Source organism: Peromyscus californicus, unplaced genomic scaffold (genome assembly GCF_007827085.1).
Source record: "Peromyscus californicus insignis strain IS unplaced genomic scaffold, ASM782708v3 Scaffold_19__1_contigs__length_69161282, whole genome shotgun sequence".
NCBI classification, from domain to species: Eukaryota; Metazoa; Chordata; class Mammalia; order Rodentia; family Cricetidae; genus Peromyscus; species Peromyscus californicus.
In genome coordinates this window covers 39,886,091-39,902,499 of record NW_026294491.1, presented here as the reverse complement: position 1 = coordinate 39,902,499, position 16,409 = coordinate 39,886,091, and the positions used below count along the sequence as shown (strand labels likewise).

General features: G+C 46.2%; 1 protein-coding gene across 2 annotated transcripts in view; it reads left to right on the top strand.

The window, feature by feature from the left end:
- Positions 1-16,409, top strand: part of Arhgef4 (Rho guanine nucleotide exchange factor 4) — a 151,015-nt gene that overhangs the window by 65,940 nt on the left and 68,666 nt on the right. For both annotated transcript variants that reach the window (XM_052745178.1, XM_052745179.1), the window contains exon 4: positions 8,647-8,773. In XM_052745178.1, coding sequence (XP_052601138.1) covers positions 8,647-8,773 — 127 coding nt within the window. The remainder of the gene's footprint in view (positions 1-8,646; positions 8,774-16,409) is intronic.

The window sequence follows — 16,409 nt, the reverse complement described above, 5'->3', positions numbered from 1 at the left end:
AGCTAAAAACCCAGTAAGAATTATATGGGACAACAGTTATGTGGAAAATTAAATCTTCAGTGCTGATGATGTCAGTTTGTTTTAGAAGGATGCTAACAATGAACCCAGATAAGACAAATAGCATCTTAACTAAAAAACTACTACTGGGGCAGAGATACTGTAGCTTAAGGAGAGTGAGTGCTTGGTGTTCACAGGGCCCAGAGTATAACCAGAAACTCACTGGGTCCTTGCTCCTTCCCCCTCAAAGCAACAGCTCAGCACTCACTGATTCAGTGTTTGACCTTATAGCCCACAGTTAGAACATAATAACTCAGATGGACAACAGAGCCTCCAGGAAGATGTCAGGGACTTTGGGAATGAACGTGGTTCTTGACTTAGATGAGATCATCATGATATAGCCCCATCACACCTCTAAAATGGCAACTAAGCACCACCCCCCAGTCTATTGTACTCAAGGCAGCAAGAGGGAATGTTGGCATATCTGTTCTCCTGTGACCACCAGAGAACGTTGTGCTGCCTACCACGAGTCCACAGAAAGATCCAAATTCAATTCAAAGGCTGTTTCCATTAAATGGATGCATCCCTGTCATACAATTATAAAGTGGAACATCCTAAGTCAGGGTCACCCTACAGGTGGACAGAAACCTATCACATTCAGTTGTAGCTCACTTATTAACTTCATTTTAAAATAACTCTTTCCATGGGGCCAGGGAGATAGTTCAGTGGGGGAAGTGTTTGCCAAGCAATCATAATGATCCCCACATTCAGATCCCCAGCACCCACATAAAAAGCCAGGTGTGGCCACACATGTCTGTAACTGTAGAGCTGAGGAGGTGGAGACGGATAGATCCGAAGAGCTTTCCAGCCAGCCAGTGGAGCCAATCTGTGAGCTCCAGGATCAGCAAAGCAACGTCACCTCAACAAATAAAGTTCAGAGTGACAGAGGAACACAGCTAACATCAACCTCTGGCTTCCACACACATGTGCACCTGTGCAAATGTGCGCATGCACATCTACACACACACACACACACACACACACACACACACACACACACACAGAGGCAAGCAGATAAACACAGAAAACTGTGCACCTTTACAAATGTGCACATGCACAAGTACACACACACACACACACACACACACACACACACACACACACACACACATGCACACAGAGGCAAGCAGATAAACACAGAAGAGGAAACAGAAGGAGCAGACTCATGTCGCAGTAATGCTCTCATAACTAATGAGAACTTTCCCTTCATATTCCTGAATCTTCTAAGTTGCTCTGGGCAGGAATGCTTCAGTGAAGGAAATGACTGTTCAACATCAGTAATAAGAGACACTGCTGGTAGGATTTGGACTAAGGAAGTCTGGCTTCAGTCCGCATTTTAACCACCATGTGATTCAGCCTCTCTCTCTGAGAAGAGCACAGATGTATTTAAATGATCTCTGTCTGGTATTTGTTAATTAGCCTTCAGGACTTGACCATGACTGGCCATTGGAGTGGTAGAAAGAATCTAATGAGTCCTTGGCTACCAGTTGGACTCTCAGCTGAGCAGAGGAATCATGACATCACTTTCTGAGATAAGGCAGACAGGGCCTGGTGTCCCAGGCTTTGGGCTGCTTCACAATGGCACCATAGAATGCGTGGCTTCCCAACAACAGACAGTATCTTAGTTACTATTCTCCTGCTGGGAAGGGACACCATGACCATGGCAACTCTCATTTACAAAAGCATTTAATTGGGGACTTGCTTACAGTTTCAGAGGGCTAGTCCACGATCATCATGGCAGGAAGCAGACGGGCATGACACTGGAAACACATAGCTAAGGGGTTTTCATCCTAATCCACAGGCAGCAGAGACAGACAGACAGACACTCTGGGCCTGGAATGGGCTTTTGAAAGCTCAAAGCCCACTCCCAGTGACACACCTCCTCCAAGGACACACCTGTTCCAACGAGGCCATACTTCCAAACAGTTCAACTGGGGACTAAGCATGCAAATATATGAACCTCTGTGAGGTGGGGGGGAGGCATTCTCATTCCAACCACCATAGGCAGTTACCTCTGGGGGCTAGAAATGCAGAATCAGAGTGCCAGTGATACCAGGTCTTTTAGTATGATGGGTCCTTTCACGGCACCGTTGTGCATAACCTAAGGAAGGACCTAGGACACTGAATACTCAAATTATCAAAGGCTTCAAGTTCACTGTCCCACACCAATGGAGACTGAGGCTAAGCAGAAGCAGGCTTTATTAAGGACAATCACAGGAAGTGAGAACTGAATAACGGTGAGAACTTAAGGGAAAGTGAGAGGAAACTCCTGAGAAAGGGAGATGGACACAGCCATTGAGCTTCTGTGCCTGGGGGCTTTTATAGGGCCATAGTAGAGACTTTGAGATTGGTTCATTCTTGTGGGCCAAGCCAACAGACGGCCCACACACTCGACTCATCTCCCACCAACCAGGGGGACGATCCTGACCATGTTTCTAAACTATCCACCCAGTTAGGGCTGCTTGGTACCCAACCCTGTCCATCTCCGACTATGACTTCATTAGCTGTTGGCCTTGACTGTCTGCTAGCTGTTCGTCTCTTGGCTGGAGTTACTCCCCTCTGACCTTGCAGGTGTCTGCTGTTAATTGTACTAAGCGTTCTTTGTTCTTGGTGGCCACCAAAAGAAGCTGTTCTTGGTTACATCCTATTTAGCTCCTTGTCTCTGGGGTGGTCTGGAATGGTCTCCTAGGTGGAGGAATCTTGTTTGAAGATATCCTGATCTGTTGACATTAGCTGCATTAGAAGTAAAGATATGAGGAAAGACAATGGGGGACTGAGCCACCACAGTGACCCGAGTGGAAGCAGCAGCTAAGACTGTCCCCACATCTTCTCCCCCTCCCCTTCTCAGCTGACTCCATAGTCCTGGTCCTACCGTGCCCTAAAAATAACAAGAGCACTCTGCAGAGGAGATCGGCAAGGAGAAACAGGCCTCACAGGAGAAAGAAGGTATTCTCCCTGAGAGAGCTGAGGAGGCAGAGCTAAAAGGCCAGAGAGCCAAGCCTCGGACAAAAGCCTGGAGCTCCAACCCCCTCACGAGGAAACTCCAGAAAGGGGGAACGTGCTTTGACTCAGGAGACAACATGGCCAAGGCCATGGAGGAGCCGCAGCTGCCAAGGACAGGACAAGAACCTGGTGACTGGTGGCACACCCCTACCCCACAGGCTCTGCACCATAGAAAGCCCTCCCTTGCCACTGGCAAGCTTGCGGGCTACCGTGAGTCCCTTCTCCCTCCCAGCCTGGATTTTTATATATTTTAGGCAGGGAATAGGCACCATCTGTCAGAGGTCAGCTTGCCAGCTGGACAGGCTCTCTGAAGTCACTTCTTTGGTTACACTGAAACATGCACACCCTCACTGGAACCCAGGTAGGGACTCAGAAATAGAAAAGATCGGGACCTGGTAATGCTGCGACTTTTTCCATGGTGAGAAACGTAAGATGCAAGTTCTGCTTTTGGAGGAGAAATTCCTTGGACAGTCTTGAGTCTTGGAGCAGTGTGGCAGTCTCAGTGTCCCAAGGCTGAGATGACATGTTGGGAAAGACAGAATGAGAGAGACACACTCTCTGTGCATCTAAGGGTATTGCCCCTTAGGGCTCTGTGCTGTATCATGGGGAGAGGTAGCAAAAAAAGATGTTTCAGAAAGGAAAAGGATTTGCTTGCCTACAGTGCCCTCCATTACCTTCTTTGCCAACTACCTCTAAAAGTTTGTCCTGGTTATCAAGGGTTATGAAGTTTGATGGACATTATTCATGAATAATGGATACCTTCTCTCTTCCAGTGTGTTGCTTTTGAAAGTATTATGGGTTAGTGGAAAGAGCACTGGTTTAGGAGTCAAAATATTTGGGCTCTAATTTCACTCAGTCTTAGCAGTATGGATGTATAGCCTTGGTAGGGTCATTTAGCTTCTCTGGATTCTAAAACAGAATGAAATGTGCATAAGCTAATTCTGACTCAAAAATCCTACACCTGCTATAACTATGCTGTTCATCATAAAACCAAAATGAGGAAGGCCCATGGCCAATCCTCCACTCTGTAGAACTAGAAATATATGTAATACAAAGGGAGAGAGAAAGTCTGGGATTTGAGGATCATACATTCAGGCAACAGGATCTCGTGTGTGTGTGTGTGTGTGTATGGTTGTCTTCCTGGAATGGACGTGGGGCTGAAGAAGATAGCCATGGAGGTTTCTTGATTCCACCCTCTTTCCTGGGCCTACAGTTAGGTCCTGGCTGCTGCAAAGCAGCTCTGGCATCAGAGTGGATGGGCTTGAGGAAACAGGTTTGGTCATGCCCACATGGAGGCTGCTTCGGATGTAATGAGATGCTAGGCATATTGTTAGGGAGCAAGGAGAAAAGGTCTCGAGGGCTTCGAGACTGCACAGCTGCAGCAGCAGGCTCTTGGCGGAGGACTCACTGCAGTGGAGGCTGGGAAGAGGGCTTAGGGAAGGAAGAGGGAGAACTCGATCTTTCTGGGGATCGCTCACCCAGCTCTAGTCCAGGGCCAACTGACGAACAAATACAAGACAAGGTGGTTTCGGTGGCCCTGAATCTTTAATCTAGTTATCAGCACTTTGTCCTGGATCTTATTGAATGCCACCTTTTAGTTAATGGCAGGGAGAACCAGGGTGAGGACTGCTCAAGAAAGCTAGATGCTGCTACGGTCTCTCTCACCCTTTCACCGCACAGATCCCAATGTGCGTTAGCATGTCTGGCAGGTTTACTGATGCTCATGTCAGGGGAAGGGCCGTGTCACTGTACCCATCTCCTGATCATCCACTCAGTTCTAGGCTATCGTGCAGATGACTGGGTGGGAAAAGATTAGTGGGGAAGGAAGAGAGAGAACAGGATCCCTGCTCTCCCTGCCCCCCCCCAAATCCTTGAATTTCATTTGTAATTATTTAAAATTTTATAATTTCTTCTTCCCATTTCCTCATATTGTCATCCTTAATCTAAAGTGCACATGGGGGGTTGGGGGAGAGTAATGCCAAACATTGTTGTATGGTGTCTTCAATGTCTCAGCCACGTCTTACATAGATAAGTCATGTTATTATATATTTGAACGGACATATAAGTCTATACATTGTCTTCCTCTTTGATCTTGGATTCTGTACTTGTTCCCTTTGTCTGAATTGTCTTCTCTATTAGTCAGTTTTTGTCTTTAAGACTGATGTCATTATGAGTCTGCATTTTAGGTAGGAGCAGGGAGAACAGGGAAACCAAGTTGATTTGTAATCCCAGTGAATCAGAGAGCTAAGGCAGAAGGGTTGATATAGATCAAGGCCAGCCTGGGCTTCAGAGTGCGTTCAAGGCCAGCCTTGGCAACTTAGTGCAAAATAAAAAGTAAAAAGAAGGACATGGTTATAGCTCAGCGGTAGAATTTGCCTAGCATGCAGTGGGTCTTAGGTTCAATCCAGTAAACACCACACACAAACACACACAATGAGTAAGAAAATCCGACTGTTAGTGTCACTCTTCAAGACTAAGAAAATGAAGAACCACGCTCCATTGTGTTTTTGACACTTGCTTCTTAGCAAACTTTAGTCATATCAAAACCCAGATGCACTTCATTAATTCCATATTATTAAGACCCCTGTAAGCCAGGGTATGGTTTGGCCCTGGCTTCTACCCAGTCTGCTGTGCTGTCTTGGACTCCACTGTTTCAAGAGACTGTGGCCCTGCCTGGCCTCAGATGAGCATCTCATCCCCCTCCCCTGAAATCTCCAGTTATATGATATATAAAGAACTATTTTGTTTTGTTTTGTTTCAATCCAGGCATAGGGGGACATACCTTCAATCCCAGCAGGTAGATCTCTGTATTCCAAGACAGTCAGGGCTGCAATGAGAGATCTTGCCTCAAAAATATTGTTATCTTGGTTGGTAACCTCATACCCAGCTACAGCTCATATGCACCTTCCTCAGCATTCTAGACCTGGGCATTTCAGCTCTTCCTCTGTTCTCACGGCAACATTTGTGAGCGGTCCATCGTTTCACCAGAGACTTGTCCCCTCCTTCCCTGCAGAGAGCAAGCTTTGCCCACCAGCATAGCTGGACTCCTGTGAGGGTCTTCTTGTGGGCTGCGGGTAGCTGAATTCTCACTGTATTATTGTATGGCTGGCTCTCTGAGCCTCTTCTCATAGAGACCCAGATTCATCTGAGATGACTCCACTCTGCTGACCTGGTCACCTCCTTATACCAGCACAGTGGCACCAGAGCTGAGCAGATGAATTTTGAAGGGACAACAACATCTTGTACCTGGGAAGGGGACTGGGAATAGAACTGAAAATTCAGTTTTGTATTCACCGACTCAAAGGCACTTCTGGTTCACACAAATAGTTGAGTCTAGAAAGCAGTTCAGGAGCTGTGAGTCTAGAGATGAAGGGAATGAATATCACTGATATTGGAGATGAAATACCCTCTTGGAGCCCATTTCCAAGCAAGAGAGGAAATGGAGCCTAGAGAAATGCCCCCCCCCCCCCCAAGACTCATTTATAAAGGCAGTTAGCCTGCCCTCCAGGAAGACTTCACCATCACTGGACTGGTTATTGCTTTGTGCTGGTCAGCCTCTGGCTGCTTTCAAAGGTCTTTGGCTTTAGTTTACAAAGCTGCTTATTTAGAGGCTGGAGAGATGGCTCAGTTGGTTAAGAGCACTGGCTGCTCTTGCAGAGGCTCCAGGTTTGGTTCCCAGCACCCCTATAAGGCAGCTCACAACTGTCTGTGACTCCAGTTCTCTTCTGGATTACTCAGACACCTTCATGCATATAAGCTCATACACACACACTTAAATCATAAACCAATAAGTCTCCAAAGTTGTTTGCTTGCTTACATTGCCCCTTGGAACTGACAGACTGGTATTTCTTAGTTGAACTTTTCTGAGCCCTGTGTTTATATGTCAATGTCTTTTATATCATCTGGGAAGGTTTTAGTTATTATTTCTTGTGTGTGTGTGTGCATGCGCACGTGTTTACCATACGTTCTTCTTACTCTACTTTTATTGAAAATGAAGTTATTTTACAATATATTCTGATCCTGGTTTCCCCTCCCTCATCTCCTCCCAGCTCCTCCCCAACTCCATGCCTTCTTTCTCTCTCTCTCCTAAGAGAACATGTAAATGTAAAAGACAAATAAACAAGGATAAAAGGGACAAACTAACAAACAAAAACAAAGAAAGCACAAGAAATACACACACACACACACACACACACACACACACACACACACACACACACAAACACAACCCCCAAAAACTCAAAATTGGAAACCATAATATACAAAGAGCCAGTGAGGTTAAAAAATAAAAAGCCCAAACATATTTATCTTTTGGGGTCTGGGTTACCTCACTCAGGATGATTCTTTTTTCTAGTTCCATCCATTTATCTAAGAACTTCATTTTTTTAAACAGCTAAGTAATATTTCATTATGCAAATGTACTATGTTTTCATTATCTATTCATCCACTGACAGACCTCTAGGCCGTTTCCCACTTCTGGCTGTTCTGAATAGAGCAACAACAAACATGGATGACAAGTGTCTCTGCAGTAGGATGTAGAGTCCTTTGGGTGTACACTCAAGAATGGTATATCTGGATCTTGAGGTGGATCTAGTCCCAGCTTTCCGAGGAACTACCACAGTGACTTTCATGGTGCTAGCCATTATTTCTTGACAGGTTTTGGCATCAGGTTTTTCACTCTCCCCTAGGACTGCTGTGACCAAATGTCTGATAAAAGCAACTTAAGGGGGAAGGATTTGTTTCCACTTAGAGTTTGAAAGAAATCCATTATGGAGGGGGAGGCATGGCAATGGGAGACTAAGGTCATATTATGCCCATGACGAAGAAACAGAGAGAAATCAATGCTCAGCTTGCTTCCTCCTTTTTACTCAGAATGGAGCCCCAACCTACAAGATGGCTGCATTTAGGGGGGATTCTTCCCATCCCAATGAACCCAATCTAGAAATCCTTCACAGATATGCCCAGAGATTTGTCTCCAAGGTGGTTCTAGACCTGTCAAGTTGGCAGTCAAGATCACAAGCATTATGCTAGGGGACTCTGGTCTTGTTCTGGGAACTGGCCCAGTTAAGTTCAGACCACGTTTTCGCTGGCCTTGACTGGGTGTTTGCTATGTCAGACCAAGTCTACAAGTGCCTGTGGTGCCACTGAGACACCCACCGAACCATCTTGCCAAGCCCTATGAACTGCATTTTACTAAACACTGCCACCTACCCCCCCCCCCCCCCCCCGGCCTGCAAAGAACATGCTTTTAGTAAAATCAACAGTTTTGTTTGGGAAGAAATATAAGGCTGTCTGGCTGACCAGCTTGTAGGGTGGTATCTGAAGCCTCCTCTACAGACCTGCCTCCACATAGTTGAAGGCAACTGTCCCACCAGGCATTGCAGATCTGTTCTCACACACTTCAGACTCTAGGAGTCACCTCCCCTACAGATTTGGTATAAACCGTACCTCCTAGAGTACTGTGCATTTTGGCTGTGGACCCTGCTCACTGGAAAGAGTTGAGGCAGCTAAAGAAGTTAGGAATTGGTGATAATAGCCTGTGGTCTGTCTCTTCATTTGCCTTCTGCCTCTTGCCTCCTACCCCAGTGCTGGAGGAAGACAATCGTCACCTCTCCAGAGTCTCTGCACCTCCCTAGAAGAAGCCACCTGCTCTCCCAGAGTGCCCCAGTGGGACTGGACTGCACAGGCTGGCCAGAGCCCGTGCCTGATACTGGTGAGCTTCATGTTTTTCTTTCGTCATATCCCTGGGTGTGCTGTCAAGGACACAGGTGAGTGTTGTGAGAGCTGTGTCTATTTGTCAGGAGAAGCAGCTCTAAGGTTGAGAGGGATGGACAGTTGTCTCATCCCTTCAACTATCAAGGACTACCTGGTACCCAAAGAAGGGGCATGGTCAGCATTGCGCAGATGGTATGACTGAGTCCCCAGGCCTGGCTCTGAAAGGTCTCAGGTTTGGCTTCAAGAGGAACACTGAATTGTTCTTTGGGGTAGGATATATATTAGAAGAGTAATTAACATCAGAAAAAAACACAATGGTGGGGGCTATGAGGAGAGATCTATGTGGCAGAGCAAGGGTCCCTTCTTACAGGTCTCAGAGGAAGGGGGGATTCCATGCCATGTAGTTGGTGAGTAGTCTGCAGTAAACATTTATAGAGAAAACACCCATGCAGTGTGCTGTCTCAAATCTAGCCAGCGGGGCCTCCCTTCCATGAGTTTTACATCAGCAGCCTCTTGGTTCCTTTCCCAAAACTATAGTGAACAGCATCACATTATGTATTCATCCACAAAAGGGCTGAATCATGCAGAAGGGCAGAGGGCCCCAAGTGAGCCAAGCCCAACCTCTTCCAACACAAGTGCCATCTTCCTTAACCATATCTGGAGGCAGGGGCTGGGTGCTAAGAGATGCCCCCAGGCTCTTGACAGATGGACAGACTCTAAAGTCTGTAGTCCTAAGCAGGTGCAAGTTATCTATATGCAATCAGAAACATTCAGCTGGCTTCCAGGGAGGCAGGTTTGTAAGATGGATCAATCAGGGCAAGGCTCTAAGCAGAGTTAAAAAGCAAAACAAAAACAAAAACACTTGAAAAACAGCACACTCCCTTTTGCCAGGTGAGGCAGGGGTGGGGGGTACCCAGGCCGTTAGTCAAGGCCATTGAGAGTGAAGGGTGGTCTACCCTAAAAGCAGCATTTGCCCACAGGAGCCCACAGCTGGTTGAGGAGGCAGCTGTAGAGCAGGCCTAGGCCTTGAGCTCACAACCCAATGTGTGCATGCCGGGCACTGGTCCCTGGCAAGCTTTGGGCTTTCTGTCAGCAAATGGGTCTGCTGAGACTGCGTTGTGAAGTGGAGGCTGTGATCGTCAACTCCCAACAAACGAAGTTACAAAAAAGTATCTGCTATCTGCCTTCTAAGGAACCCTTTTTCTCTTATGATCCCTCTTTTAAGTTAGGGAATTACTTAGAAACTGTGGGAGGGGGCTATGGAGATGGATCAGTTGAGTAAAGTACTTAAGTGCAGACCTGAGTTTGAGCCCCAGAGCCCAAGTGAAAAGCCTGATGTGGTTGTACACACTTGTAATCCTCACATCGGAGAGGCAGAGACAGCGGGGCTCACTGGCCAGCCTAGCCTACTTGGTGAGCCCTAAGCCAATGAAAAAATAAACCTGTCCATCAAAAGAGGAGATGAGTTTGAAAATTAGCTGAGAACAAGAGACGATTCTTAAGCTCCAGGAGGGCACTGGAAAGTATGTATGAAAGTTAGAGACTAGACCATGAATTACAAGTCCTGTGAGGGCAAAGAACATAGGCAAGACCAGGAGAAAAAGGAAAGGAGATGAAACAGAAATTCTCCCACCAGGACTGAGGAGGAAAAAGATTTAAAAAAGGAGTTAAACGGTGAGTGGTTTGGAAGGCAGAAAAGCAAGAATTGGAGCAGCAATAAATGAGGGAAGAAAAAGAAAGCTTAGCTAAGCTAAATCCTGAGACCCAAGAGTCTCCGACATTAACTGTGAGACAAGGTGACTGGAAGTCTCACTCCTTTGTGACAACTGAGAGAGAGAGAGAGAGAGAGAGAGAGAGAGAGAGAGAGAGAGAGAGAGAGAGGAAGCATAGGAAGCATATCTCTAAGTTCTCACCCAACAGAGAGTGTAGCCAGCTCCAGCCCTGGCTATGAAGCATCACCGTTGTTATCATCTTGATTATGACAATCATTTTTTAATTAATTGGTTTATGATGTGTATGGCTGTGTTGCCTGCATGTATGTCTGTGCACACCATGTGTGTGCCTGGTGCTCCTGGAGGCCAGAAGAGAGTATTGGATCCTGAGACTAGAGACAGTTGTGAACTGCCCTGTAGATGCTGGAAATCAAATCCAGGTTCTTTGGCAGAGCATCCAGTGCTCTTAACCACTGGGCTGTCCTTCCAACCTCAACAATTATTAGTTTGTTGTGTGCTCAAGGTAGGGACAGCAGCATTAATAGTTTTTATTCTGCACAAATTTATCTGCCAAAGAATTCCAACAATGCTCTGAAATACCTGCCAATTATGAAGCTTTCAGTTTATAAGAAGATGATGAGTTTGAGTGTCAGGGCCAGCTTTGAAAATGAATTATCCGAAGAGAAAGGCTACTCTTTCTCACAGTTGTCTCTCCAAAATCTTCATGTATGTGCATGCGTATGTGCATGTGTGTGTGTGTGTGTGTGTGTGCACATGTGTGTATCCACACACACACTTATATACATGGATATGGGGTCAGCCTTGAATATCATTTCTTGTCTGCTGTTCACCTTGTATCCAGAGACTGCATCTCTCACTGGGAACTAGAACTCACCGCTTAAGTAAGGCTGGCTGGCCAGTAAGCTCCAGGGGTCTACCTATCACTGCCTCCCTCATTTTGAGACTTTAAACACATGCCATGACACCCAGCTTTTTATATGTGCTGGGGATTGAACTCAGGTCCTCTAGCTTCCACAGTAAGCACTTTTGACTACCACCTCTTTGGCCTGAGTAGGTGAAACTCTGCCATTTGCTCATCCTTCTCCACCACTGGATTCTTGGCCAGTAGCAATACAAAAAAAAATGAGTAGGAGTATCTGTACTTACATCTGACATAGCTGGCAGCAAACTAAAAGGAGTCAGAAGAAACACAGGTCACCATTACATATGTCAAATGAGGTCAATTTATCACAATTATAGAACAATTTCTTTATAATTTATTTAACTTTGTTTTACATGCATTGGTGTGAAGGTGTCAGATCCCCTGGAACTGAAGTAACAGACAGCTGTGAGATGCATGTGGGTGCTGAGAATTGAACCCAGGTCCTTTGAAAGAGCAGCTAGTGCTCTTAACTGCTGAGCCATCTCTCCATCCCCTGATACAATAATTACACACACACACACACACACACACACACACACACACACACACACTTATACAGCACATTGTTGCAGCCAACTTCATGAAATAAATGCCATTGCACACAAATGAACAAAACAGATCCAAATATAATCCCCATAGGTAATCAACACCCACCTCTCATCAAACATTGGGCCATCCAGACCAAAAAAAATCAGCTAAGAGCCTTCAGAATTAATCTGCACCACAGGTCAAATGATTTAAAAGTCACCGCAGCATATTCCCTCCAACATCTGCAGTGTGCACATTCTTCTTAACAGCCAGTGGAACTTTCTTGTGGGTCAGACTTCCTGTTGAGCCTCCTCATGAATTTATGGCTGCTTTTGTGCTTAACTCCAGAGCTTCCATTTGGTCCTGTTAACACAATTTCTGTTTGAGCATCGGTGTGACATGACATCGTCTTCTGTTAATTATGGTTTCCTTTGGTTCTGTGGACAGATTTACAATGGCTGCATGGTTTTTTGCTGTTGTTGTTATTGGTTTTTTTGGTTTTTGTTTTCCTGACAAATGATATGTGGCCACTCTCACATGAAGTGTCAGTAGTCTGGATGCTTTTTCCTCACTGGAGTCGTAATTTCCTGTTCCTTCATGTTTCCTTTTTTGGTTGGAAACGGGACATTTTTTTTTTTTTTTTTGTTTTTCGAGACAGGGTTTCTCTGTGTAGCTTTGCGCCTTTCCTGGATCTCGCGACGTAAGAAACGGGACATTTTAAGCAGTGTGTTGTATCAACGCTGAGCACTGCTCTCCAGCTAGACCTGATATTGTCATTTCCTTGCTTAATAACTAGGTGATTGTTTTAGGGCCTTTCTCTCCCTTCCCACAGCATCCAATAGGCTCAGGAGGTGTAGCTCTCATGTGCCCACAGTTACCAGATGACAGTGCCTTGGCTGGGGCTGTCTCCGACCTCTTCTCAGACTCTACCAAATTACTAAACTCTGCTAAGTGGCAGCTGATTGCTCTATTATTTCCAATATTGTTCCTGGAAGACAAATACTATTTAAATCATCCAATCAAACTCTAGTTTGTTTGAAAGAATGTGTTCTCGGGTCAGGATGTGGTGTTTGACTCCAGGCATACCATTCTAGCTGTCTTAATCCAGTTCCCTCTAGCGGGGTTAGTTTAGTCCATCTCATTGCATCCTTGAACTCCCCAGTCCCCTCCACAAAACCTCTGCTGTTCTTGAAGGCACCGTTAGGCTTAAATTTCCCCCTGCTCTGTTACAAATGCAATCAGTCCCTTTGGGAAGGCGCATGGTGCTGTTATGTAGCCAGCTTTTCCCCCACAAGGCAGAAACATCTTGGAGCCAGGGCTCTAGATACAGGAGTAGAAACAGCAGCAAGCTTCTCTAAGTGATACACTCAGAGCCAGGAGTTAGGGGAGCAGCAGTAGCTGAAGTCCTCAGAGCTTGCCTTTCCTGGCATGAAACTAACTAGCCCTGGCATGTATTCTCTATGGGTCAAAGAAGATATCCCACTACTTACTCACTCTCTCTGGACTCAGCCATGGGCAGCTGCAGGAGCCTGGGAAATGCTGACATCTTGCTTCTAGAGGAACCTTTGCTGTGGGCTGAGGCAGGCCCACCACCAAATGCTAAGCCTCACTGAGTTACATACAGCAGTTTGGGTTCAGGTACCACAGACTACACCTTCCTTACAGAATTGTCAACTGATAGTCTTGAATTCGTTTTCTTTATTTTTATTTCCCGACCACCACTCCAGAGGCTTTATACATGTGTATAATAACTTTTATACTAGAGTCATAGAAGTTACTCTTGCTTGCTGCCCTGAACTTGGCTCTCAGAGGTTCTCAGAGGAAATGAATGGGATGGCAATGCTTGTCACAACTTGTCTAAATCCATATCTTAACATTTTGGTCATCACTCCAGCGACTGTGCTTTGTGCCGCACACAGTAGGTGCACAGTAACACTTGCCTGTGGTGGTGGTGCTGGCACTCCAGGGTCTGGGACTCCTCCAAGGGTAAAAGAATGGAAATGATAGTTACAATGGTCCAAGTAAGGGTGGGAAGCCTTGGGCCACTTCCACTGCTCCCTGGGAACATGACCTTTGCTTATTCCCCATTTCATTCAAGTTTAATTGTAACACATGGATGATAATAGTACTAACTGGGTAATATTGTGGAGATTCCTTGGAACATGCCTAACATATGTTTATTAAATGCCAGGCAATATTTCAGGTGTTGCACATTTAAGATTGGTTACTTTTTTATTTCTGTGACAAATGCCTGGTGAAGCCTAAGGAAGAGCTTGTTTAGATCACGGTTCAAGGGTACAGTCCATCATGGCGGGGAAGGCATGGCAGCAGGTGTGAGGCAGCTGGTCATATTGGATTCACGGTCAGGAAACTGAGAGCCACGGTGGCTGGTTCTCAGGCTGTATTCTCCTTTTTATTCAGTCTGGGACTCTAGCTCATGGGATGGTGTCACCAACATTTACACGGGGTCTTCCCACTTCTATTAATCTAATCTACAAGACCCTCACAGGCATGTCCAGAGTCTGGTTTCCATGACGATTTTAACCCTGCCAAGCTGACAACCATCACAAACTATCACAGATCATCCCAGTTAGTCCCACAGCTATCCCACAGAACTAGTTAGAAAACAGATCTGTTCGCTGTCCAGAAAGTGAAGTGATCTGCCCAAGGTCAAGGCCAGGAAGAGACAACCCAGACTGAAATCCAGATTGCTTCTTTCTGACCAGTGGAAACTGACGCACTGCGTTAGTTGTGAGAGAGACTGTACAGAAATGGACCTACAGGCTCAGAAAGGTTCTGACCTTGTCTGTTTCCACCTTTCACCTCATCAAGCCATACCGGCCCTTCTGTGCTGAGCTTTCTGATGCATGACGATGTCACTGTTAATTCAGACAGATAAACATACACATGAATGTATTCACATGCATGAACACACTATCCACATGCTTCATTGAAAAATTTGTAGACCTACTATGCGATGGCAAGGGACTTTCCCATCCACCTTAATATTTTCAGGAACGAAGCCTACAAGCCTGACAGATGTCAAAGGACTCGTCAGACTTTCAGTAATGACCTGTCATGGCAACCGAAGGGGGTGGGGTTTATTTTTACTTAGAGTTTCAGAGATTTCAATCCTTGGCTGCTCGGATTCTGGGTGGGAGGCAGAACATCATGGAGGCAGAAGCATGTGGAGGATGACCCCAGTGGACATGAAGCAGGAAAGGAGTGGAGACTTCCGAGACTTTCAAAGGCACCCCACAGTGACCTACATCCCTCTGGCAAGGCTCTGCCTCCTAAAGGTCCCATAACCTGCCAGACAGTACCACCAGATAAGGCATTATTCAAACCGTAACAGTGGGCTTGTGGAATCTCCCCACAGTGGGGCAGCAGCATCCTATGATCATCCTATGATCCCTTACACCCTGGAATAGGAAGTCCTACAGACATCATTGCTGTGATGGAAAAAAAAAAAACAAAACAAAACAGATTCATTCCCATGCTGGACCTTTCACCTCCAGGAACTTCCATCCTTCCCCATAGTATAGCTGAGATTGGCCACCTTAAATCCACTCAGAAAGATCTGAAATGGAACTGGACTCCCTGTAGGGAATGTGGTATTTGCTAGCTTATATAAGCTAGACTGCTCAAGCTGCTGCCACCTGACATGCATCCCTGGCACCATACACTCAAAGAATATACTTCAGTCTCCTCAAAGTCTTGGCCTGAAAGAGCAAACACACACACCCCTTCTCCTACCTAGCTGGCCTTTTGCCCAGCTCCAGGCCCCATCCATCCCTCCACAGCTGCTCATGGAACATGGAGCCTGTGGCCAGTGCTGTGCACGCTCTGGGAATACTACTGGGCAAGGTGTCGTGTCCCCGTGTCAGAAAAGGGATAAACAGGAGATGGCTATCCAGTGGGAGCAAGTTTATTGTCAACTAGCTGAGGAAGGATATGCACCAAGATGTGGAAGTTGAGGAGGAACCAATACCATAGACAGCAGAGAGAAGAGCACCTCAGCTCCAGTATGTGCAAAAGCTCAGAGGCAAAGAAAACAAGCAAGGTAGCCACTGTGGCTGGAGCCAAGAGAGTAAGGGACCGGGGTGATGGGGTGGGGGTGGTACAGAAATCAGTACAGCCATAGCATGTAAGTCTTAGGGGATCATCTGGGGTGTAAAAAGAAGCCTTGGAAGAAACCAGTGAAGGCAAATGAGCTGATGTGGTTTATATTCTCAGGCTCTCTCTGGCAGCTCTGTGGGTTAGCCTGAAGCTGAATTCCACACACAGTAGAGTAATGGAGAAACAACCAACCTCCACCTTAGAGGTAGAACCGCTAGCCTTGAGCCCAGATGGCAACATGGAGGGAGGGTGACTCATGCTGACAGGACAGCAGAGGGCCTTTCTTGTCGATCTCTTCAGAGGACAGCCTAAGAGAACACAGATGGTGACCC